The sequence below is a fragment of the Gobius niger genome (assembly GCF_951799975.1).
Source record: "Gobius niger genome assembly, chromosome: 6".
Classification (NCBI taxonomy): Eukaryota; Metazoa; Chordata; class Actinopteri; order Gobiiformes; family Gobiidae; genus Gobius; species Gobius niger.
The window spans coordinates 14,595,954-14,620,250 of NC_136857.1; the positions used below are offsets into that span (position 1 = coordinate 14,595,954).

The following is a 24,297-nucleotide window of genomic DNA, read 5'->3' on the forward strand; positions in this document are numbered from 1 at the left end:
TAGACTCTCGATTGTAAATCCACGGTCAAACTCACAAATGCATCCGCATGCTCTTCTTCAAATCCAAAATAGCCGACCGCCATGAGTCCGCAGAGACCCCGGAGCGACAGACAAGGCTGAAAAGTGCAAGTCCTGCATAATTTATCGCAAAAGCTGTAATCCACGCCATGTGTCCGCGCGCATGGCTTTGCGTGCACTCATTGATCAAGCGGTGCGTCTGAAAACAGCACATTTTCACTGTGCACTTCGCTCCACTTCTCCCAGTCGGAGTCCACGTGGTTTGCAATTGAGAAAACTGTTTGGATGAGGCGCGAAGATTCGTCTCCAGCTGATAGGCTACATTTTGATCCAACTCGAGGCTATTTTTATCCTAGTTTGGCTCCGGCGACCAAAATTTCAGGAAGCCACGGATGTCCCTGACCAATTCCAGCGCCCTCCTGCTCAACGAGGTGGGTCCGTCCGCAGGTTTCGTTTGCTTTCTCTGGTGGTCGAGGTACTGTATGTACTGTCCTCATCGCATGCCCCATAGACATAGTGGGATTGATTGGCATGTTTCATTGTGAACAAGTGAAAGTGAAAATAGTGAAACAGTGATCTATGCTTGAAAGGACAAAGCCGAGATAGTTGAACATCCTGATTTTGTTATTGAATGGACCGAGCGGACACATATGTAAAGAGCTTTTTATGCTGCCGAGTGTGTCTTAAATACTATATCCAGATGGCACCTTTATAGATACAAATAGTCAACGCGGCATCTCCTCCTTGTCTTTCTGTTTACATCAAACTTCAAACTGGGCTTAACACATGCTGTACTTTCGTGTCTCACTCAACTCATCACAGCTCAGCTCTCATGAGGGAAAGATTCGGCATCAGTCAGGTGCCATCTCGCCCCACTCACAAATCAAAACGCACCATCCCCAAAGCCTTAAAATAGCCTCATCCATAATGCACCAGCGGCAGCAGCAGCAGCAGCACAGCCCAGAGCAGTGCCTCGCGTGGGACAAACTGACAGACAGATGCTCTCAATGCTTGGGTGCCGCGTCCTAAAAAGTCGCTCTTTCCATTTTTATAGCTTAAGTTTGAAGTCACCATTCTTTCATTCATGTTTTATTCAACTCCATAGTTTAAACGGAATTCAAACAGCAGCATTTTTTTTTATGTCTCGGTTCTCTTCTTTGCTGCACCATTTCCTGCTGCCTCAGATATGAATAATGTATCCAAAGTTTGATGGGGATTTTTCTGAGCAGTCACAATCCTGGTTACTTACACTCTGTGATGGCATAGAGTAAATTCATTGTCTGTGTTCACTAGTTGTTTCTTTATGTGGTTTGCCCTCGAGTTGCATCCCAACACTTAGAGTTCTGAAGCTTGCCCAATTAATACTAAATTTGTGATTGTTTTCTAGGTGCTGTTGCTTTGTCATACACACATACAGATGGTAAACATGGTGTTGTAGCCTATTGTATGTAATGGTGTATTGGTTCTCAACATTTCAAAAGAAAAAAATGAACCGCTTATATTACAGTTATTAACCCCATAATCTCACTTTCTGTAGTCTCTCTGGAGGTAATACAAGTGTTGATGGGATGATTGGGGGGTCTTTCATCTCTCCCTGGTGTCTCTGGCCAGAAAACCACAATTTCAACTTTCCTGCCTCCGAGTCAGAGGCTCATTACACACTAATAGAATCACGAAGAGGAAGCTAACGGGCAAGGGGTCGGCCCATTAGTCCCATTAGTCCGACATCGACTCCAAAATTGTCCCATTGAGTAGGGGTGCCATTAGTCCGACATCTCTTTTGTAAGAAAGGGACCCACTGGTCCGAAGTCCCCTTGGTCCCACCATAAACAGCGGAGATGTTCTCGGAGTTTAGGGTTAGCATTAATTAACTGTTTAAATGTATTAATAATGATCATAAAATTGATTATTTTAACGGTAAATCAGTTCATATTATTTATTTCTTAACTTTGTAATTTAAATTAATGTCATGTGAAATAGCTGTTCTCTTCAGCGGACTTGGAGCGTGTGTGTGGTAAACCGTGCACATCCCTGTTGTTTACGGTTAGCTAACTGTGGGCTAGTGCCACTGGCTACAGTATTTATAGCCAAGTTTGAGTGAAAAAAATGTATCTCCATTGTTTAATTGGATGTACAATATCCCTCTCTCTCTTTGTCTTTTCTGTCAGCGTAGTATTTACTCTCACGGACACTTAATGAGTAAAAAACCACAACATGCTACGACTCCTGCAGTGGCGCTTATGGCTCATGTGTTACTTGGTTCTGTTTATAAAAAAATGGTAAAATGAAAATCTAAAAATCTTGGACATTAGTGCCTGCCCCATCTTGAAAATGATAGATGTCATGTCATATGAAACACGTCAAAATCCAGTAAAAGCTTGTTGCTGTTCTGAAGCCAAGGCATGAACATCCATCACAGTGAGAAATGATTGTAATATCAATACAGGGTGTGGTGATTTGATGATAAATATCGAATGGTAAGGTTACAATCTGCTGTTTGGGGGAGATTGTTGTTTCGTGATTCTGTGTGTTTTTTATGTGTAATGCAGTTCTGTGCACCATATCATACTCTGAGTGAGAGACAGGGGGATTCAACCAATCACAGGGAAGTGTGAACGTTCAGAAGCAGCGGACGGATTTAGAAACCGCTTAACGAAAGACACTGTTCAGGAGTTGTGATCTATCTTAGCCCCTAAGAAAACGGTGATTAGAATGTTGTGGGATATCTAACCTGTAATTGTCCTTATGAGGAAATGTTTCAAGCTTAAACCAGTGACTCAAATAAAAAAAAAACAGTCTGCCATGTACATATTGTTTTGTAGTTTTTGTTCATGTTATACCAGTTTCATGTAAAATATGCACTCTATCAAAACCAGTGAGACAAAGACACCCCGAAGGCTTTTCATTCTTGGTATACAATTTCCTCGGCTATATTTATACTAGAAATATCTCCTGATCATAATGTAACTATTGACATTGTGTCTTGCAAGATTCCTGTAGAAACCTAATCTCCCATTCCGCAGGACGGGGTGGCGATGAGGAGGAGAAGGAGGAGGAGAGTATATAGATGCGCCGAGCTGAGAGAGCCTCTGTGACGTCGCTGGGCTTGTGTTCGGGGAGAGGTGGAGGAAGGAGCGGAGGGTGGGGGCGAAGGGAGAGAGGGGGTATAGAAAGAAGACTGCCTATAAGCACGCTACACTTCACTTTAGTGTTACCCCACAGAGGGCACACCATGAGCGACTAGAAGAAGGCACGAGCCACTGCCTTACCTCCAACTGAGTAAGTACACTGCAGCATCTTCCGCACCTCAAAGCTTAACATCGCAAGGCACATTTAACGCCATCGATCAATCTTCACTCATCAATACTTTCTTGCCGTTTTTTAAGAAGTTTACAGACTGGCTCAAAGTGAGAGCCTCAGACGCTGTCACTGCTTTATCCCTGCTGTCATTTGAAATCTCTAAATCAATCCAATGTTTTTGATGCAGCTGTGATGTACTTGCTGCTTGTGTATTGTCGGAGGGGGGGAAGAGGCAGTGCATTTGGGACCGCTAGGCTTCCTGTGCAGGGTCAATTAAATACTGCATGAGACAGAGCACTAAAAGCCTGTCCCGTGAGGAGCCGAGTGCTTTGTGTGAGTGCCTTTCCTTTACGTGTGTGTTGGAGCGTCAGCGAGCAGTGGCTTGATTAAATCTGATGAACCAGCAATGTGTAGAAAAACCAACGATCCCGGTTCTAGGTTCCTTATTATCAGCCTCAACGTCCATAAGTGCCACAGTGGGGAAAAGATGTGCTTCTGGTAAAATATTGCAGTTCATTTGATCGCTTTTTTATCATTATGTAAAGTGTCATTGTGCTGAGGGGTATGGCAAAAATTCTTAGACCCTTGATTTTGTCATGCATGTGTACTTACTAGCTTTATTTTGCTTTTAAGAGGTAATTATCAGCTTCTGGTTGGTTAAATCCAGGTGTCAGTCACTCACATCTGTCTCAGAGGACGACCCACTAGGAAGAGTGTGTTGGAAAAAGTATACAGCTGTGATTGCCAAACTTTTCACACCGTGTATCGTCTCATAAAATACCTAATTTGACCTTGTAATACCACCAGGCCTAGATCAGAATCAAAATATCAAGTCTGACGGGTTTAAAAGAGGCCTAAATTGGACTAACTGTGTCATGTCTAAACCAGAAAAACCCTTTATGTAAATGCATTACTTATTACTGTAAAAATGCGTAAAGTCTAAAAGTGCATAGAAAGAAGCCCGAGTAATAATGATAGCAACACATTTTAAAAGGAAACACATTAAAAGTCTAATACACAAACATTAAAGAACAATAAAAAAGACAATGCAAAGTTCAGGCAAATTAGGTATCCAGGCAAACATAATGTCGATATAAACGTCTGCAGCAGGTGGTGACGAGCTGTGTGGGTGTCCCATGTCCTTAGACCAGTGGAGTTTGGAGTTTGCATTATTCTCCCGTGTCGAGGTTTCCTCTGGGTACTCCGGTTTCCCCTCAGATTTAACGTGTTGTACATAAGACATTAGTTTGTGCAAGCTCTCTGTAGTACAGGAATTTCTGTCATAGAAAAGAGATTGCAATACGTTAGGAGTGGTTTGATTTACCCCGCCTTTATTCTAAAAACCTACTCTCAAGTAATTCAAAAATATTCCTTATTGTTTGGTGAGTCATTAGAGAGGCAGTACTGGCCCTGCTTCCCTGGACCTGATTACTGCTTGTTAATTGTCTATTGACCTGCCCTGGGCCGTGTCTCGGATTCATTAGCATAACTGTCTAACCCCTCCCACTTCAGGTTTATGTCCCGCCTACTGCCAAAACTAAGATCATTAGTGCTGCTGACGAAGCTTCCCGAATGAGAAACAAAATGTCCAGCATGTAAACTACAGAGAACAGATGACTTAAAGAAACTATACCTGATTTTTTTTTAATACAAACAATAACAGTCACTCAATTAAAACGTTAGTTGTGGTATAAACTCATTCCTAAGTAAGTGTATGTTCATGAAATGTATACAAATGCTTTATATAAGATGAACAGTGTCTTTCTTTTCCACAAATGTCCTGGTTTGCAATATACTGAAGGACTAAAGGAGGACAATTTTCTTTTTTCTTTCCCCTAAAAGAAAAAAAGAATCAGGAAGTGCCTTTAAGAACCTCTCTCTACATCTGACAAGATTAGATAGATTAGTTTAGATGAAAGGGGGCAGTGCAATTTCATAGAACACATGACCAAGCATTGTTAAAAAAAAAAAGAATTCAAATACATGTCCTTGATTTAAAAAAGTACATGTTCAAAAAGTGACAGTACAAATACATATTTACACGACATTAGCTTTACATTTAACGGCAAGCCAGCCTACACGCGAGCCATTGTAAGGCTTGCATATAGGCCAGCATTACATATTGATAAGTCTGACATTTTCTCTGTTTTTCTTGAGCAACTACCTCCATATTCAGAACACCAAATGAGGCCTTATTCAAACCCAGAGCCCAAATCAGGTCAGCCTGGTAGAAAAAGAAAACATCCCGTTTACAGTTCGTGCTGCGCCGCGTGTTAGCGCTGGTACACAGTTTATGTGGGTTAGCAGCTCCGACACTTCCCGCACTTTGAAGCAGTTTAGTCAAGTCAGGTTTGACAGTTCTCCGGGGAAATAAAGGCCGGAGTGTGCTCACTGCAGTCAGCAAGGCCGAGTCCATTGCATGGGTCAAAAAATGAAGATTGTTTCAATTACTGGGCATTGCGAAACTACTGTTATTCTGGGTTGACTCTTTTATTGTGTTGTGTCTACCTTTTCTATTTATTATCAGACGTTACAACTGAGTGTGGGTTACATTGTGGCATAGTGATTAACTCAATAGAAAACCATTAACAATCAGCAAGAACAAATAAACTTAACATTTCTAGAGTGGGGAAAGTGTAAGAGCAACATATATTTTACATGGTTATTTTGCACTCAAAGTCCCCTGATAACCTCTCACATGCCATTTCTGTACATATAGCAATTAAACACTTTGCTGTATGTTTATATTGGCTAGTATAGCTTTGAGAGCTATCTTATTCTTTTGAGGGTTCACACCTCATTGCAATTTGTGAAATGCACCTGTCACTCAGAGCGTGCAAGAGGTGACCAAAAGGAGGAATGGGTGGAGTAGATAGATACCATTAAACAATATAACGATCTCTCCAAATTGGCAAATCGTCACAAAGTCGGTTCACGATTCACATTTAAATGCCACAAAGGCCCACTCCGGTTACAATAAAAACTCTTCTTCAAAGTTATTGTCTTTGACAAGAAAAGATGGATAATGTTTCAGAAAGCCTATTTATAAACAGTGAGGTCTGACAGAAGGTTATTATAGGCAGCAGGAGACACAGTATCCTGAGGTCATTTGATGGGGAGGAGGGTGGTGCTGCCCCGTACAGGATACAGAGGATACAGAGGATGGAGTTTATCTGCGTGCATGGCGCTCTGATCGATCCACCCGGCTGCTCTGGTTGCACTGTCAGGAGTCTGTAGGTCCACATGTAACTCAACTGCAGCTCGCCGCACAGAGAGCAGCCAGGGAGGCCTGTTGTAGAGATTTTTTACCTCGGAAGTCCACCATTTTAGAGGATACAGGCAAACGCGCAATCTTTGCAGTTTTGACAACACAATCGCAAGCTCTACACTCAAGAACATATGCTCACGTTGGTGACCCAAACAATCCTGAATGGAAGATTCAAGACCGGTAAAACAATCTCTATTGTTGCTCATTACTGGGTGGGTTTTCTGGCACTAATTGTTAGTTGGTGCTGTCTAAATATATCTCAGTACTATTTTTTAAACTGGTTTATATGATTTCCTTCTTTGTTTTAATGGATGCGGTTGAGTGCAGGCATTCACAAATAGACACAAATTTTACTGAATGCATTTTGCCCCAAATATGCAATGCAAGCTGTTTCTACTGCAGCTGGACAACCCATAGCAGCTAAATATAGCAAACAAAAACCTTGATACAGTGAGTAAATATAGATAAAACAGCACTGATTGACAATAGAAAGATTCACAAAGTCTGAGTGTGGGATTTAAAAAAACAAAAACACTCCTAACTTTAAAGGAGCTGCAGACGGAGGCCCAGTGTCCCTCAGATGTGCCTCAGTGCATACGGCACAGACAGGCTCACAACCTGCTCCTCTCTCACTGTAGGGAATTCATCAGAAGTCAGTGAACTTTGACAATCTCCTCTTGCCTCTCTCTCTCTACACTGCACCCGCGGCCGGTCAGGGAGGTGTGAGAGCAGAGCTATATTTAGACCAAAAAAAGTCCTAGGTGTATTTGTTCTTGAAAATTCTCTTTCACACTCGTCCAGCTTCACAATAAAAAAAGGGCAATAACTAAGCCAGCGCATATTGCATTACAGAACAGCAAGGAAGAAATGTATGGAGTTAGGTTATAGCACGTACAAAGGCAGCAGATATGAGCTCTCTTCTAAACAAAACCATTAAACTTGCATATTATGATGATCTACTCAACTCTTTTCTTGATATTTATAATAGCCATCATTAATGTATTGATAACCTTTCAACAGAATCAGAAATACAATATAAATGGCTAACATGCTAAAACATTGTTCAGTACACTTTTACCTTGGTTCATTTCCTCTCATTCGGTCATTGTGTGCAATTGCCATGTTTGCAATAGTCGTCTGGACTGGGTTGTTCATAGGGCTGTCCTAATAATAACTTTATCGACTTATCGTTCATTGAATGACAGATAAACAATACATTTTTAGGCTCAATATTTATCGTCTGTACATTTTTTTTTTTTACCCAAAGTAATTTCTTATGTTTATTGTGGGATATTTTCAGATAAAACACTTTTCGAACAGAGCCTAAGCTTTAGAGTGGCATTTCTGTGGCATTAAAAGGTCCTCACTAATATGGTTTCCTGCCTCATTATATCAAACTTTAGATTTTGTTATCGTGGCAGGCCTAGTTGTTCATGCGTGAAGCTTTTTAAGCTCTGACTTTTCTTCAGTCTCTCTACCTGTTATGTACAGAGGAGTTAGACATGCCATTCACTCTTCCCGTTTGTTTAATCTGCACCTCATTTTGGATCAGTAATTGGCCTATTGTCCTGACCTGGGGTGTTGTTGGGTCACCTAAGGCTCATTAGCATGACTGGCCATGGTGTGGTTGGAGAATGCTGCTATAGATTGAAGGATGGATGATCCTATCATTATTTTACTGCACACTGTGTTTCTAAGCTTGTTTTTTGAAAGTCCAGCAGATGTAGCCCCAAGTCATTTTTACAAAAACCTCCACTGAAGTGCACTTAATCCTGTGGCAGTCAAAGTTGAATAAGGTTGACCGAGAGTGTGCGTTATAATGGAGGGCAGTGCAGGGTCTTGATGCCCCGGAGCAGTGTGCTGAGAGAGTGAGTGTGGACAGGGGCAGGCTAGCTCTTACTGTACAGTTATATCCACAGTCTGATTAAGACTTCTGTTCTGATGGACTGGGACTGCTGCTGCTGACTCACTGTGCTTCTCTGCAGGACACCACAGCTGACTGGAAGAGGGGCATGGTCCATAATGTGCAGTGGATACATTTGCAGCTGATTTTTGAATTAAAACGTACAAATAATTTAAAGACTCGTATTGAGTTTTATTAAGCAGCTTTGCAGAAGATTGTTGCCAGCTGCTGCTACAACAAAATTTGAAACTATAGCATTTCGAACACACAAGTGGCATAAATGTTTTCCAACACCACTCAAGTATTATATCATATCACAGTCCATATTGTTCCTCCAAACACCCAACAATGAGTTGTTGCTGCCACAGAATTGACTGTTGATAAAAAAAAAAGGCCCACACTACCAATAGAGACCTTAGTTACCGTTCCTTTAAAACTCCTAGTACTGTTGCTATAAGAATTGTATTATTTTCTCAACCGTCCTTTACCTGACCCCTCTTATGCATCCTTATGGTTCACTGTCCCTCAGTCTGTAATTGGAACTGGAATAACATTCCCTTACTCCACTGTTTACTTGTTGTTATTACCACTAAGCATTAGGATTACATAACAGCAGACTCTTTGTTTTATCTTATTTAGATGTGTCTTAGTGAAGATTTTAAAGGTAGTGTTTCCACAGGCAGGCCCTATCCAGCCTAGTGCCTGGTCAACCCTGTTTGGCGGGCGTCTCCACTGCCCAGGCCAAGACTAACCCGGGCTGACCAGGCATAGGTTTTGGGACCTACCTCGGGCTGTGGCCAAAGTGCACTGAACCGAGATTAATGTGACATGAACAGACTGCTGGCCTCTGATTGGTAAACAAGAAAGAGAACCGCCCTCACTAAAACATGCAGGTCGTACGGATTTAATATTTCACAACGTCATACCACTGTTAGAGAAGAAGGTGATTTTGCCAATGATAGCATTTAGCCGCTATTAGCATAACTTAAGCTAGTATTAGCATAGCATTAGTTTAGTTTATTGAATTTATTTTCACAGGGACCTTGTCCAGGAGCATTAACCAGCATTTAAAAAGATGCTTTGTACCAGACTTTAGCTCTTGGAGCTCATTTCAATCTGCAGTCCCCTAGACAGATAATTACAGAACACTGAACAAAACGAATAAAACAATACAGTTCATATTATTTACAGACAGTGCTATTATACATTGCATAAAAAGTACATTTCATCATCGGGAAAACTTGTTCCTCTATACCCACCCACTACCTTTCTAAGTTTAGTTCTGGTTGTTTTGTGTTTGTTATCTTTAAAAAAAAATCTCATCCCCCTACATGTCCTAATGTGTAGAATGAGCCCAGACCAATTCACTACAACTGCCTCTAAAATCCTGCACTGTCACTCAAAAGGTTGTTACTTCAGGTCCGAAGTGCCGTCATGCACAAGCATAAGACCCGAAGTGGCAGTAGTGAGCGTAAAATGACCAACTTTAATCTAGTCTCTTTAATGCTGACATTTATGAGATCCCAGAAAATCCAGGCAAAAATCATTTAAAGCTTTTGCATAGTTTTAGTGCAGTTGGAAGTTTGCTCCACTCTGAGATTGTTAAAGCAAAATACCGATTGCCCTAGTATTGACTGCTGACCTTGTTGTTCTGACCATCTGATAGAAGTTCATTGGACAAATCTTTTCAGTGGTGGAGGGGCCACATTATTAATAATCTTGAATAGTAACGTAAGATTGACTGACCTAATTATATATTCAAAGTTGAGCATTATATGTTTGGTTAATATTTGACAGTGATGATACTGTTGTGATTTCCTGTCTAGAATCCTCAGTGCTTGCAACATGATACACCATAGAGTGAGTGAGGTAATATAGCATTTAAGTAGGCTTTGGCTCCTTGTATTGTCAATTAATTTCTTATAGATTTAAATGCCAACAGTTTATATTTTATTGTGTGACATACCATGTTGATGTGTTTCTTAAAGCTTAGTCTAGGATCAAAATGATGCTATGGTATCTAAACTCATTAACATTTTGATTTTTACTGTAAACAACAGTTTTTTTGGTTTTGCTGAGAAAAACTTTGTGTCCATTTTATCACATTCAGTGTCAGATGGGAAAGATTCAAACATATAGCAATTTTGTCCATTGCCATTGATAGTTGGGTTGCCACTTGTTCATGGTCCTTCCTTCCCATCTGTGTAGATAGTGGTGTCGTCAGTATACATTTGGACATCAACATCATCACACATGGATCGGAGGTCATTTAAAACTGAACAACGTGGCCGCAAGATCGATCCCTGTGGTACTCCTTTTGTGAACGCTCTCAGTTGGTTCCCCGGCTCTGCCATACTATTCCCTGTCCATTCCACGCAGGGAAGTGAGTCTGGGAACAGAGCAATTGGAGCAGTTTGAACGGGTGGGCCTAACCCGCACAGATTGTCAGTGAAATAAACCAGCAATCAGCAGACGTGACGACAGTTGTAGTCCAATTCAGAAAACATGAACTCAATATATAAACGACGAGAGCACGAAGGCAAAATCCTTGACTACTTCATCCATGATTAGTTTTGGCCAACTTCTGCATGTGTCACTGTTGATTGAACTACAACATACTGATAAACACTAATCACGGCTCTCAAAACACAACAACTGCGGGCTTTGTGTGTAGTGGGAAAACCTGTACTGCGTAGAGTACGTGACAAAGCAAGTACTTAGACTAACGCATGCGGGATACAAGCGTGTTATGTGGAACCGTAGCTTTAGTGGTTGTAAAAGGGCACTATCACTACAATTTACCTTCAAGGCCCTATACCTGATTTGAAAGAGTAACAAAGAAAGAGAAAACCACTAAATTAGTATGTTAGTTGTAGTGTAAACTCATTTCTAACTTTTCTAACATATTTTTAATATCCTGATTCTTCACAGGGACGAGTTTATAGGTACATTTCACAACTTGCAGGTTCACTTTACAGGGTCATTGCCACAGAAAGGCTACAAAACTATCCTGAGAGTTCATAAAATTGATACAAATGCTTAGTTATTCGATGGACTGTATTTTTCCCACAAATGTCTGAGTTTACAACATACTAAAGAAGGACAAAATAAAATGTGTTTCACTTGTGGGAAGAAAAAAAAAAAAAAATCAGGTATAGTGCCTTTAAGCTGCATATGAGAACAGGACACACAAGCACAGATTTCACTGTGGACATGGCTTTTTTCTTTTGAAAGCGAGACCCTCCGGAGTTCTGGCCCTGAGCCTTATCTACTGAAGGCTGCACGAGCACTAATTAAGACGTGGTTGGGGACAGGTGTTGAGATTGTGGTGAAGCAGAAGTCCCTTTATGTTCATTTCCAAATTGGTTCAAGCCATATCTGGTGTGTGTAGGCGTCATTCTATCATTATGCCCAATAAATAAAATTCAAAGACAATTTATTTTATGAAAGACATTTTCATCATTGAAAAATACCTCATAAATATACAAACAAACATGTGCCTTTGCTGTGAGCGGCTCAGCTCTCCTAAGATATGACTGTAACTTTATCGGGAGTGGGTACGTCTCCAGCTCGTCTCCATGGAGATGTGACTAAAGTCAGCAGAATATGAGATTCAAACAGGTTCGGTCCTCATCTAAATCCATACTTTGATTGCCCACAGCAAAAATAGTATTTTCTTTGTCGAGCTGGTCATTGGGGACATGTTTTGTACTGATGACATTAGTCCAAAATGTTACGCAGTGTGCCTTTAATGACCTTATATCTGGGAACACAGATAGGTCATGTTTATTAAATAGTTTCTAAATTTTGCCAACTTATTCAAAGCCTGTATCATAGTGAGTCTTAAATGTTGTCAACTGGACGGGGTTGATTGAGTTGTGTACCATGGATAATTCCTGGATGACTGAGAGCCTTCATTAAAAGTCTGCATTGAGTGAAAAACCGCGGGGTAAATGAGGGGGTATCTCGCCATGTTGTTAACAGAGTTGTTTGCTCTTACATCGCTATATCACCGGTGTTGGGATGTGATGACATGTTTGAAATCCTGCTTTAAAACTGAATCGACAGCACACTGTTACGGGCGTGTACACAGGCCACACAGCAGTCAGGGCCGGGGCATCAATTTTGTATAGGAAATGGCTGTTGGAGCACGCAGCAACGTCAGCCGTGGAGCACTTAGCATCTCTCCCGTTCACCCCCTTGTAACCACAGTGGGCTGACGGGAGGAGGATGGTCCGCGTTTCTCCGAGCAAAGGGAGAGGGAGGGGGTGAGCAGGCTGCATAACAATGTCAGCCTCGGATTCGAGCGCTACGGGACTGATCTGCAACAAGGTATACGCTCCCGATCACATTTTTGTCTTTGCATGCGTGTGTCCATAGTGTAGTGTGCTCTCCCCCCCCCTCCCCTCGACGTGGAAGTCCCATCCTCTTGCACTTTGCGCGTCTCTCCACTTCGCAGCATCTCACCCTGTGGCTTTACAGACATAGGCTATACACTACTGTCGCCGGATTCAACTTTGGGGGGGGGCTGGTTCTGAACTTACCTCTGATTGGGTCCTGTTGACTTGTAGCAGCATTTAATGTCTTAACAGTGTTAGGCTACTTGTGCAGAAATATGGTAGTAGGCTATCATTTCAGCTTTTGGGTTCAGCATTGATTTAGATTTAGTTGCATTTTTAGCATTTTTTTTTTTTTGGTCTTTTTTTTTTTTTGAGACATTACCTGTCATGGCAATCTTGTTATCTAACTTGTGCGCGTGGCTTGGAACTGTACCGTCCAATTGTTTACATCGCTATAATGCTGCCCTCTTCTGTTAGCCCTCCACTGCTGCAACACCGGGCTTTTATCTCACGTTACACTTAATGGGGACTGACAGTATGGCATTATGTGGATAACTTCCTCTGTTTTATTTTCATGTTCTGCCTGTCACAAAGGCATTCACAACTCTCTGCATGATGTTTGTATTTATGCAGGCATGAGATTTACGAAGCAGCGTATTTGTAGGCTGAATGAATGAATAAAAATGCAAATGATAGAAATGCATATTCGACTCTCTGTCTAGATCTGCCAGTGATTGCATGCCTAGCAAAGGCACCATCTCCAAATTCACTTTTTCAAATACTGAAAAAGCTGTTGGCGTTCACATACTACTTATCAGTGTATGGTGCTGTACTTTTCTTCCTGATTTGTACAGAATACACATAAGAGTCAATGCTTTGTAGCTACGTTAAGATAGGACAACAAGAACACAAGGCACAGTGTATCAAGTAAGATTTAAAAAGTTGTTGGTTTACACTCAACTTGAGCTGGAAGCGCTATTTTTTTTGCTCAATTTTTCACAGTTGCTCCATTTACTGTAGATTGCACCTCATAATCCTATTCAACATTAGCACAGTCAATGCAGCGTTTCCGTATGAGAATGAGGCTTTTACACTGAAGCCTGTGTAATTATCCACTGAGAAGTTTCATTTCAGCCCACACTGGCCTCTCCAAATATTACAATGTGTATGGCAGACCAGTTTCCTCCATCTGCAGCACCAAAGGGCTCTGTGCTCCAGTGCTTTAATTAGACTTTGTTTCTTCGGGAGGAGACTTCTCACACTGTGTTTCACCTCCATTGCTTTGATATTCAAATGATATCAACAGACTCGGCATGTGGCTCATAATATTTGGGGGAAAGAGTGTGAAAATGGGATCTGGAGTGCAGGGACAGCAGGTGGGGACAGGTAGAGCAGATGACACTGCAGTGGGATATATTTAGAGCTTGTGGGTGTCCTGTCGCTTTGAGACGTCTCCATTGCACCTCTATGGGACTGCAGCCTCAGACAGACATGCTGCTATAAGTGTGGATTTATGGTGTTTACATGGAGAGGTCTGTGTATGCTCTCAGTCGTACAGGAGTTGGTTATGATGGTTCTTGAGTCATTGTCTGTACTCCGTAGTTACAGTGTAGGACGCTTCGCCCCTCGCACCAAAAGGCTTTCTCAGCGACACTAAATCTTTTAGCTCACAGGCAGACTACATATAGACCACTGGGAGAGCTTAGCTTGTCCTAGTCCCACCCCTCTCTGTTCATAGGCTACTCTCAACCTGTTTGTAAACAACCTTTCAATCTCAGTGACCCTACCCTCACCTGAGTTTCAGTCTGAGTGACAAGCAGAAGTTCACATGGAGGTTTCAGTTTGTAGGTTTGTGTTGATATGCTTCTTTGTCATTCAAGAGCTTTGAAATAAAAATAATTTCCTTCTATTTATGTGGAAATCCAATTTATTATTATTGTACAGTCCCAAGTCTAGATATGGAAAGATTTTTGCCACATAATTAAGGTTTTTTTAAAAAAGACTGTTCCACTCTATAAAGGTGTACATTGCCTTAAAGAGGTAACGTAGGGTAAAGTTATTTGATACTTTATTTCGTTACTGAAAGTTCACACTTCACTATGACTGGTTAGAATGACCTGTCACTCACTCAGTGCATTTCAGAGACTAACCAATAGAAGTGGGGTGTGTCTGAGTTTCTAAGTATAGATTAAACAGATGCACTGAATCACAATATGACGATTATTGTTGTACCTTCCAATACAATATTTGCAGCTGAAATGTGGTATAGAGTGGCATGTTTTAAACAGTGATGTTTGTGACAATAGGTGAACCAGCTTGTGCAGTTATATTGTTAATCATAAGCTTCATGTGCTCTCTTCCCTCCATGCTCCAGGGTTCAGCCGATTCCTGTAGTCGTCCTTCGGATTCAGACCTGTCCCTGGAGGAGGACAAGGAGGCGTCTCGGCGCGAAGCCGAGCGCCAGGCTCAGCTGCAGCTCGAGAGAGCCAAGGTGAGTCCAGAGTCATACTCACAGAGGTCAGTGACGATCACTCAGGAGAAATAACCCCTCAAAATAGGAAATATTTGGCTGATAGCATATACCAAAATACCGGTGGTCATACCGCCTTTGTGTGGTCATACCGCCTTTGCTCTGTCCAATCCCGTCAGACCTTGGAAGCTAAGCAGGGAAGGGCCTGGTCGGTACTTGGATGGGAGACCGTTTGGTAACACCAGGAAGCCTAGCGAATGTAGTCAGTGAGTGAGTGGTTGGTGGTGGTTGGAGGGGCCGATGGCGCAGACTGGTTGCCTCGCTTCTGTCAGTCTACCCCAGGGCAGCTGTGGCTACAATAGTAGCTTACCACCACCAAGTATGGAATGAATGAATAATGCAATGTAAAGCGTCTTTGAGTGTCCAGAAAAACGCTATATAAAACCGATGCATTATTATTATTATTAAAATACAGTTGTCTTTATCAGCACAGCTTGAATAAGGCAGGTGTGAGTCTGTCAGGTGTAGTGTTTACCGCATGTTGTACTCTCTGTGTTCAGTACAAACCTGTAGCGTTTGCTGTAAAAACAAATGTGAGTTACTGTGGTGCCACTGACGAGGAGTGTCCTGTCCAAGGAGCCGCTGTGAACTTTGATGCCAAAGAATTTCTGCACATAAAAGAGGTGAGGGCCACTGAAGCTCCCGATTTTTGCCTTAAAAGGACTTATTAAAAGTAATTATTGCACATATATTTTATCTTTTTGTTTTTCCACTTTAGAAGTTTAACAACGACTGGTGGATCGGTCGACTAGTGAAAGAAGGCGCAGACATCACATTCATCCCCAGTCCTGTCAGATTAGAGGCCCGAAGGTGAGGCTCATCCAAAGTCCATACGAGCGATCGCTGTTATTATTTACTTCCGCAATTTTCGCCGGATGTTTTGGTGAATGGTAGGCAACAGCTGACGCATACAGGCCTCTAACTCGGTTTTATAAAATTATAGATATGTTACAGCGCAAGCAGTGCCCTGTTTATGGACATTGTTTTTGCTGATTATAGGATTTTAATAAAATGTTTATCAAATATGAAAATGTAAAATTCACGGCCAACAGATGTGACGACATCGCGATCGCTCGTATTGCCTGACTGTAATCTGGTGATTGGACACACATTGTTTTAACTCAATCATTTGTTTCCATTATATGTTGTTATTGATAGTTTTTCTGCACCGTCGTACTCGTTTTTTTTCTGACTGCCGGGTTTGTGTTGCAGAAAAAACGCGTCCACAGGCTGGAGGTCCACGCCGCCCTCATCTGCAGGTGAGTCCCTGCCTGTGCTCCTCCCCTCACTCTATATGCATGAAGCAATCTGCATATACTTTCTATTGCATACTCAGGATGATCATTTCTTTGAGACTGACTCAACTTTCTTCACTTATGTCTATTTTGTTGTTTAAAAAGCAAAACAGAAGCAAAAACAGGTATGTGTGTCTAGGCAATGATTTGAATATTTATTCCTATATATGGTGCGACAATGCTAATAAAACTGTAAAAGTAATCTACTACTTACCTACATATATCTAAACATTATTTCACCAATTTAAAGTCTACAATCTTGTAAACTAAACACTTCTATGGAGGGTTTTAATTTCAGAAATGTTTCTGGTTCCGTTTACTTTATAAATCCACATTGGCAAAAAAAAACCATCATGAACTCAACGTGCATTGTCAAATATAAAACAAACAAATATAGGACAAAAGTTTGAAAACAAAAATGCACAGATGCACAAACAAAACAAGGCAAGAAACAATGAAACACTGTGGAAAAGTAGTGATAAAAAGAACAAGATAATTTAACGCGCTTTGTTATTATTCAAACTATTTTCTATTGAATGTTATATGGTTTGAATTGGTACATAACTTAATATTTAGTTTCTGTTATGGCCCATAAATTGAACTTTGAATGTTTTATTCCATTTACCAAACGGTTCTGCACCTCATTAGCCTTATGTCTGTGTCTTGTGCAGACTGAGCAGGTCCCTCCTTATGATGTGGTCCCATCCATGCGGCCGGTCGTGCTGGTGGGGCCTTCACTTAAAGGTTATGAGGTGAGTGCAATTACATAAATTACATTTAACTTACAGAACGAGGACTCCAGCTTGATCTGCTCTACATTGGTATCGGCTTGCTCACTTCGATCTAAAGGGAATCTCACAGGCCTCCATTATTCCATTAACACTGATACTAAACACCACAGCTACATCCTTATGAAATTATAGCACACAAAACACAAATCTCCCACCACTGTGAGGTCTTGGGAAAGCAGCAAAGGAGTTACTCTGCAGATACTATTGGTGGATCATGTATTTTATTTGAGGAAATTCTAATATGGACCAGTTTTATGGTATATTCTTCACAAAGCTTGAGCCTAAACTGCCTTTTTGTGTAAAATTCTTGATGTGCTGTATGCATGGTCAATCATCTGACATAATAATAATAATTGCTCATATAGACACTGTGTGGCTCTAAGTCAAATAGAGCTGAACAGAAGTATGTTTGCTGCACTGAGTCTCCTCTGTGGCTGTGAGGGCCGTGTGCCAAGCCGCTTGTTTTTGTCCGCCTCTAAAATATTAATGAATACTCTGGTGATGTGCTGCGCTTTGGAGATGCTCTTCCTCTTTCTGTCCTTCCTCTATTGTTTCTCACATTGCACATTGCTGTTTGACATTGAGCTTAACAGAAATTATGGACTTCAGTTTAGAAAATGGTGGATACATGTTACTATTTTTCTGCAGTTCAAGTCATTTAAATGATTGTATAATTTTCCACTAACTCCTGTATATCTTCGCCCCCATATGTTAATGTTTTGTGTGTTCTGTTCTATTGTGAAAGTGAACACCGATCATTTAGTTTAAGTTATTTGCTATTTTGTATGGTTCAAGAAACAATGTCCAAAATTGATCTTGATGGTGACCAATACTAAATGTAGTATCTTAGATTATCAGCTGAACAGATGCTTCAACACTCTTCCTCTGAATGGCACACAAAGAGCAGTTTCTCCCCTCCGCTTACACACGAGTAGAGAAGAGGAATCGAGTATCAAGCCATGTGAAAATTATATTTGAAAAATCAAATAAACTCCTGTTGTTTTATCATTGTGTCCTAGGTAACGGACATGATGCAGAAAGCCCTGTTTGACTTCCTGAAGCACAGATTTGATGGCAGGTTTGTTTTATTTGAATATACTTATGTCTTGCATGAGGTGCGTAAATTGTGATCAGGCATTTTCTCCCTCCTGTCATATTTTGCACTGGATGGGGCGATTGTTATATATTTTAGACGAGTTCATCATCTTGGTAAAGTTTGTCAGGATAATGTGGCTGGTCTTGTGTATATAGGATAACTATCACACGGGTGACTGCCGATCTGTCGCTAGCAAAACGCTCAGTGCTCAACAAGAAGACCATCATGGAAAGATCCAACGCACGTTCTACTCTGGGTGAGGGACAAAATTTTCTCTTTTTTTTTTGTGGAGCTAAATAAAGATGAATGCCTTCCGAGAATAGGCACTGTTTTATGTTTCTCTCACTGTGTTATTTCCTCGCAGCAGAAGTTCAGAGTGAAATTGAAAGGATTTTCGAGTTGGCTAAGACACTGCAGCTTGTCGTCCTAGATGCAGACACCATCAACCATCCCGCACAGCTTCTCAAGACCTCCCTGGCACCAATCATCGTCTATGTCAAAGTGTCCTCACCCAAGGTAACGTGTGAATTGCACTGAAGGCTATATAGATGGAACAATCAAATCAGATCTTTTGAACATCCCTGCATTTTTAATTCAAAAACATGCCTGAAGTAACATTTGCCCTTTAGCTGAAAGTGAAAGCTTGTTTTCATTGTTTTATATATAATGTGCCATGTACTACTTCCTGCAGAGGTCGCCCAAGACCATCTCGACCAGTCCAGTCTCTCTCTCTCTCTCTCTCTCTCTCTCTCTCTCCTTACTGTCTTACATAGACAACATTTCACATTTTAAAATGTAAAATGTCAATGCTGAAGTACCCAAAAGAACGTCTTTAAAGTTATGGGTGATATCTAATCTTTAGCATAAACATATTAAACGGAATTTTTAACAACAACAACTGAATGAACACAAGAAACCGCAAAACAGAAAAGCAGGCCACACGACTGAAAGCTTTCTATTCCAAAAATGATTTGGCAGGAAAACAACAAGATTGTATTTTAAATGTGTCCCTCTGTGTTTAGCAAGTATTTTCAACATCTCTTAGAAATGAACAATCTCTGATAAGGGCATCCCGTCACGACTGTGGGCACTTTGTGAATTGGAGTTAGCACTTTCTCTTCATCACTTTCAGTCATATGGAGTGTCACAATTTCAACTAAGTCACAAACTCCTTTGCAACTTAACAAGCTGTTATTGAGCCACAATGTATTTGTCTTTTACACAAGCAGGGCACAAGGGGAAGCATGTAAGATGTTATAAGGCGCATTGAGTTGCCTTGTGTATGAAATGCGCGGTATAAATAAATATGCCTTGCCTAATGTCATTTAAAGTGTTTTTTTTTTTTTTTTCTTGAATGAACACTGGATCTTCATTATCTATAGCAACTAATAGGGAATAATTACTGTTTTGGATAGAACTTACAAAAACACACGTTGTCACACATGTCATTAATTGTTTTTTAATGTTGCTTATCTAAATCACTTCATAACAATTTGGGCTGTCGATGTCCCACAGTTCATGCTCTTTAGTCAAAGGTCTGTTTTTTATTAGGTCCATAGTTTTTATTGAGGGCGCAACACAAGAGACGATCAGCAAATCATCTGAGCAGAAACTCGGACGAATGAGGACAGAAATGTTGAATTTAGTTTAGTTTATTTTGAGCAATTTGACATTCTTTTTTACATTTACAGTCTTCAAAATTCATATAGTGTGGATGCTCAAAATGGAGTAGGCTGATGCAATAAGCTTATAAGTGCCTACCCCATATTCAATTCCATATATATTTACATAACATAATAAATGATAAGGTCGAGGTTACATTCACTTTAGATACAAGCAAGTCCTTCCTGAGCTAAACATACAGATTTTTACCGATTCAATCATCAGTTTCAAGCGTCAAAATTTGTCATGAAGAGTATTTAAATGCATAACACAGCAGCTTGATACATTTGTTACAGATATTTGTAGCATGAACCAAAAGAAACATGTGTTCCACCAAGCACTTGTTTTTAATGATATAATACCATGGGAGCTATAGCATGAAAAAGATCATCCTCACATATAATATTTGTAAATATTTATATGAATCTTCTGAGTCCTTTAAAGTTCCATGATACACTTTTTGTCCTAAGGCAGACTGGCCAGACACTAAAGGTCATTGCATGGAAATTCACTAATTAAAGTTGATATATGGGACACATCCTGTACACAGTATGCTTTCACCTTACTTTTAGCCTAAGTCTAAGAAGTATAAGTACTGTTGTATGCTCACAAAATACATCTGCCTTGTCAGGTTCTTCAGAGATTGATCAAATCTCGAGGGAAGTCTCAGAGCAAACATCTAAATGTCCAGATGATGGCAGGAGACAAACTGGCCCAGTGTCCACCGGTACGATCCTCTACTTTTGACCAAAAAATATAGTTTCTCTGGTAACTACACCTACCCATTCATTTGCCAGGACATGTTTGATGTGATCCTGGATGAGAACCAGTTGGAGGATGCTTGTGAACACCTGGCTGAATACTTAGATGCATATTGGAGAGCCACACACCTGCCCTCTGCTGTCCCACCCGTGAATAACCCTGTAGTGGACCAAAGTGTCATCACCCCGCCCTCGGCTAACTCCAGCCAACAGGTAAAACCGACTGTTAGTCATTATGTTGTGTGTGTGTTTTCCCCCACACCAGGGGTCTCCAGCCTGCAGTTCAGGGGCTCCATCTCTTTCCAAGTAGCTCCTCTGGGGCTTTCTACATTTCTAATCAAGCTTGATGAGTGAAATCTGATTACTCTATGGGGAAAAAACTCTTCTTTTTCAGTTCATATTTTTTAGTTCAAAACTCTTATTATTATTTTTCACTTTATATTTCAGTTCAAAAGTCTTTTTATTTTGCTGTTCATTTTTCACTTCATATTTTTCCGTTCAAAACTCTTACTATTATTTTTCACTTTATATTTCAGTTCAAAACTGTTTTTATTTTTCAGTTCATATTTCAGTTCATATTTTTCAGTTCAAAACTCTTCTTTTTATTTTTCAGTTCATATTTTTTACGTGTTTTCTTGTCTCCAAATGACAGAGTTATGAACAGGTGGAACACTCAGGTTGGCGATCCCTGAAATAAAACATTATCGCTACATAAATAAGACTGCCCTGCATATTTCTTTGTCTAAAATTGTTTTATTACATGTCAGCTTCTCTCCGAGCAGTATTCTGAGACTCAAGAGTTGATAGAATGAGCTGCACTACAGACCAAGGTAACATGGTGTTTCCGTCCTTCCTCTTTTGTAAAGCCAGTTCCTTGTTTTTGTCATGATTTATGCTGCCCAAGCAGGAGACGCCAAAGCTGTTGGCTGGAGTCTGACAGGAGGTCTACGCGCACGGGGTCCAGTGTGCCACAAGGGGGCAGCAGCACGCCTTCATCTCTCCTGCCAGGACACACAGGAGAGAGACAGCCTGATGACAGTGTGCTGTAGTGGTAGGACACAGCCAACAGGAGGTGCTGCCCCGCGACCTTCTCTTCCCTGCTCCCACCAGACGACTCAGGGCCAGTATCTACAACTGCAGGGATTCAGGCAGAGCAGTCAACCCCACCACCTCCTATACGGGACATCCCAACGGGTCATAACACTGAGTGAGCTCCTGTGTGATTGGATACAAATAGACTGGCATTAGCGATCTTCCCCGTAGCTTCAAATTGATTACATATTCTAAAAACCTGTCGCCAAAGAGTGCTGTAAGTCTTCCATCGTCAACTTGAACCAAATGCTTCCTAAAGGCGCAATTGTATCAGATTGTGCCCTTCTGTATGTTTTATTATTTCCTTGGTTTTTGTTTAGTTGTTTAGCTGCAAACAATATTATTTATACCTATGGGTTTACACTTAAGCTGATCACATATCCGGCGCAGTAATGCAAAGCAATGCATGACAAGCACAGATTGCACATCGACATTTACTCTATATGCATCTTGGTCACAGCTGTGAATGCAGGCTACACTGGTATCTTTTATGCTAACATAAAATTTAAACATAAATTTGACCAGTCAAAAAGAGATCTTTCCCAGGGTAATTCACTGAAAACAGTGATCAAGCGACCTCTTTTGGCAAATCTCGACATTAATGCGGGGTACATAGTCTACATACTGTATTTATTAACATGCCTCCAAATAAGTATTAACTCTTTTTATGATATTGGCTTTTTTTTATTTAATTTTTTGCAACATATCAGCGTTAACAAATCATGCTTACCTTTATCAACAAGCATTTGCAGCAGCAGACTCTCCTTATCAGTGTAAATAACCAGTGCATGGCATTATAACCACAGTTGATCCGAAGGGCCTCAGGAGCTTCCTCACATGAGCCGTTCACTCTGCAGACTCACAGTGTGACCTACATACATTATATATGCATACTCAAGCTGTACATATGTATAATCAGCAGGTACTGTTGGTTTAAGACTCTATTTATTATCTTTATTTATGAGCACAGATGCTGTAAGTTCTGTTTTCTACTCACAATCCTATATCCTCGGCTACTTTAAAGCTGTTCGCAGATATCAATAACCCTGTTTATTTCTGAAGGAACATGCTGAAGTAACCTACTAAACACAGAGTACAGTATGTTCTAGGGTGCACTCATCCTAGTATAGGTCAAATACTGAAACATGTACAAAAATAAACTGTCCTCTTGACATTAGAAGCACAATTTTGTACAACTCTAATCTCCAATTCCTTCTCACTCGCCTAAATTCTTCATGCAATACAAAGTCTAGCATTACCAGACACTAGCTGAGACTATCAGTGTATCCCCTCACTTCTGAAGGGTATGAATGATTGCACTAATATCATTTCTGCTATATGAGGCAATAAATGCACCAAGTGTTATGCCGTTGTGTAGCCACCTCTGATACTGAACAACCATCTGGTCGAAAGAAGATGTCAGTGTTTCCAAAAGTCTATTATTTTAATGTCATAAACAGGGTGCATCTGTTTTCAGTGCCACACTGGACAAAAGGGGGTGAATAAAGAAACAATGTTTAAGTAGTGTCTTTGTGTATGGTGATTTTATTAAAGCCTATATACTTCCAGCAGAGGGCAGCATTGACTGTCATAGAAACACATAGACAAGGCATAGGGCCATGTAGACAGAAACGCATACTGAGAAAGATGGTTAAGGCACTTACCTTGCCTCGAAATTCACTACAACTTTTTTTTAAAAGCCTATATTTCACAAAACTATTTTTTTTTCAGAGCTTACTCATTGATAGCCAGCTCTAAGGTACCGACACATATATTGTAGCTGAAATCTGTATTTCGGCTCCTCTGACTATACCTGTATTATATGTCACTCTTCACTACGGCACCCTCATGTGTTGTTTTTGTGCCTGTGTGTGGATTGTGGCGTCCCGACAGAGAGAGGCGCGAGGGCTGGAGGTGTCATTGGCCTCACACACACCTCATACTGGGAGGTGTCACTATTTGTTTTAGATGATTATTCAGAGCCACCTGTTTTTCTGTCCCAACAGCTCCCTGTGGGATTTACACCACTGACATCATGTGCATCTGGGCATTTCTTATTTTCAAGAACGGATGCACGGCATGTAAGCTACAGTAAGACAACCATATTAGAGTCTGTGGTTGCAGCCGGTAGATCAGAAGGTTGGGATTTGAAATCCCGGCTCCTGCAGGTGCACACTGTGTGTCCTTGGGCAAGACACTTCACTCACCTTGCTCCCAGTGTCTGCATACATTAGTGTATGT

At 40.8% G+C, this 24,297-nt stretch overlaps 1 protein-coding gene across 5 annotated transcripts; it reads left to right on the forward strand.

The window, feature by feature from the left end:
• The first annotated feature begins 281 nt into the window (after positions 1–281).
• On the forward strand, positions 282–23,567 carry LOC306964256 (voltage-dependent L-type calcium channel subunit beta-3-like). 5 transcript variants are annotated; one of them, XM_079558240.1, is made up of 14 exons: positions 282–449; positions 15,204–15,320; positions 15,860–15,982; positions 16,078–16,169; positions 16,572–16,618; positions 16,760–16,779; positions 17,326–17,406; positions 18,465–18,523; positions 18,697–18,797; positions 18,906–19,057; positions 20,835–20,930; positions 21,001–21,177; positions 21,732–21,794; positions 21,872–23,567. In XM_079558240.1, the coding sequence occupies exons 1-13, from the start codon at positions 411–413 to the stop codon at positions 21,774–21,776; spliced, it is 1,149 nt and encodes a 382-aa protein (XP_079414366.1). In that variant the 5' UTR covers positions 282–410; the 3' UTR covers positions 21,777–21,794; positions 21,872–23,567. The 5 variants fall into 5 exon arrangements, with proteins under 5 accessions (XP_079414366.1, XP_079414368.1, XP_079414365.1 ...); XM_079558242.1 differs by having other exon boundaries at positions 21,747–21,794; XM_079558239.1 differs by lacking the exon at positions 282–449 and adding an exon at positions 12,575–12,821 and having other exon boundaries at positions 18,909–19,057.
• Positions 23,568–24,297: the final 730 nt, after the last annotated feature.

What these genes read in the sequence shown, in the direction of transcription:
- LOC306964256 (XM_079558238.1), top strand. Translation starts at nt 12,777, where the DNA reads ATGTCAGCCTCGGATTCGAGCGCTACGGGACTGATCTGCAACAAG. An exon ending in AAGCACAGATTTGATGGCAG is followed by an intron (nt 18,524 to 18,696) that starts GTTTGTTTTATT and finishes TTGTGTATATAG; the next exon opens with GATAACTATCACACGGGTGA. An exon ending in TCAAAGTGTCCTCACCCAAG is followed by an intron (nt 19,058 to 20,834) that starts GTAACGTGTGAA and finishes CTGCCTTGTCAG; the next exon opens with GTTCTTCAGAGATTGATCAA.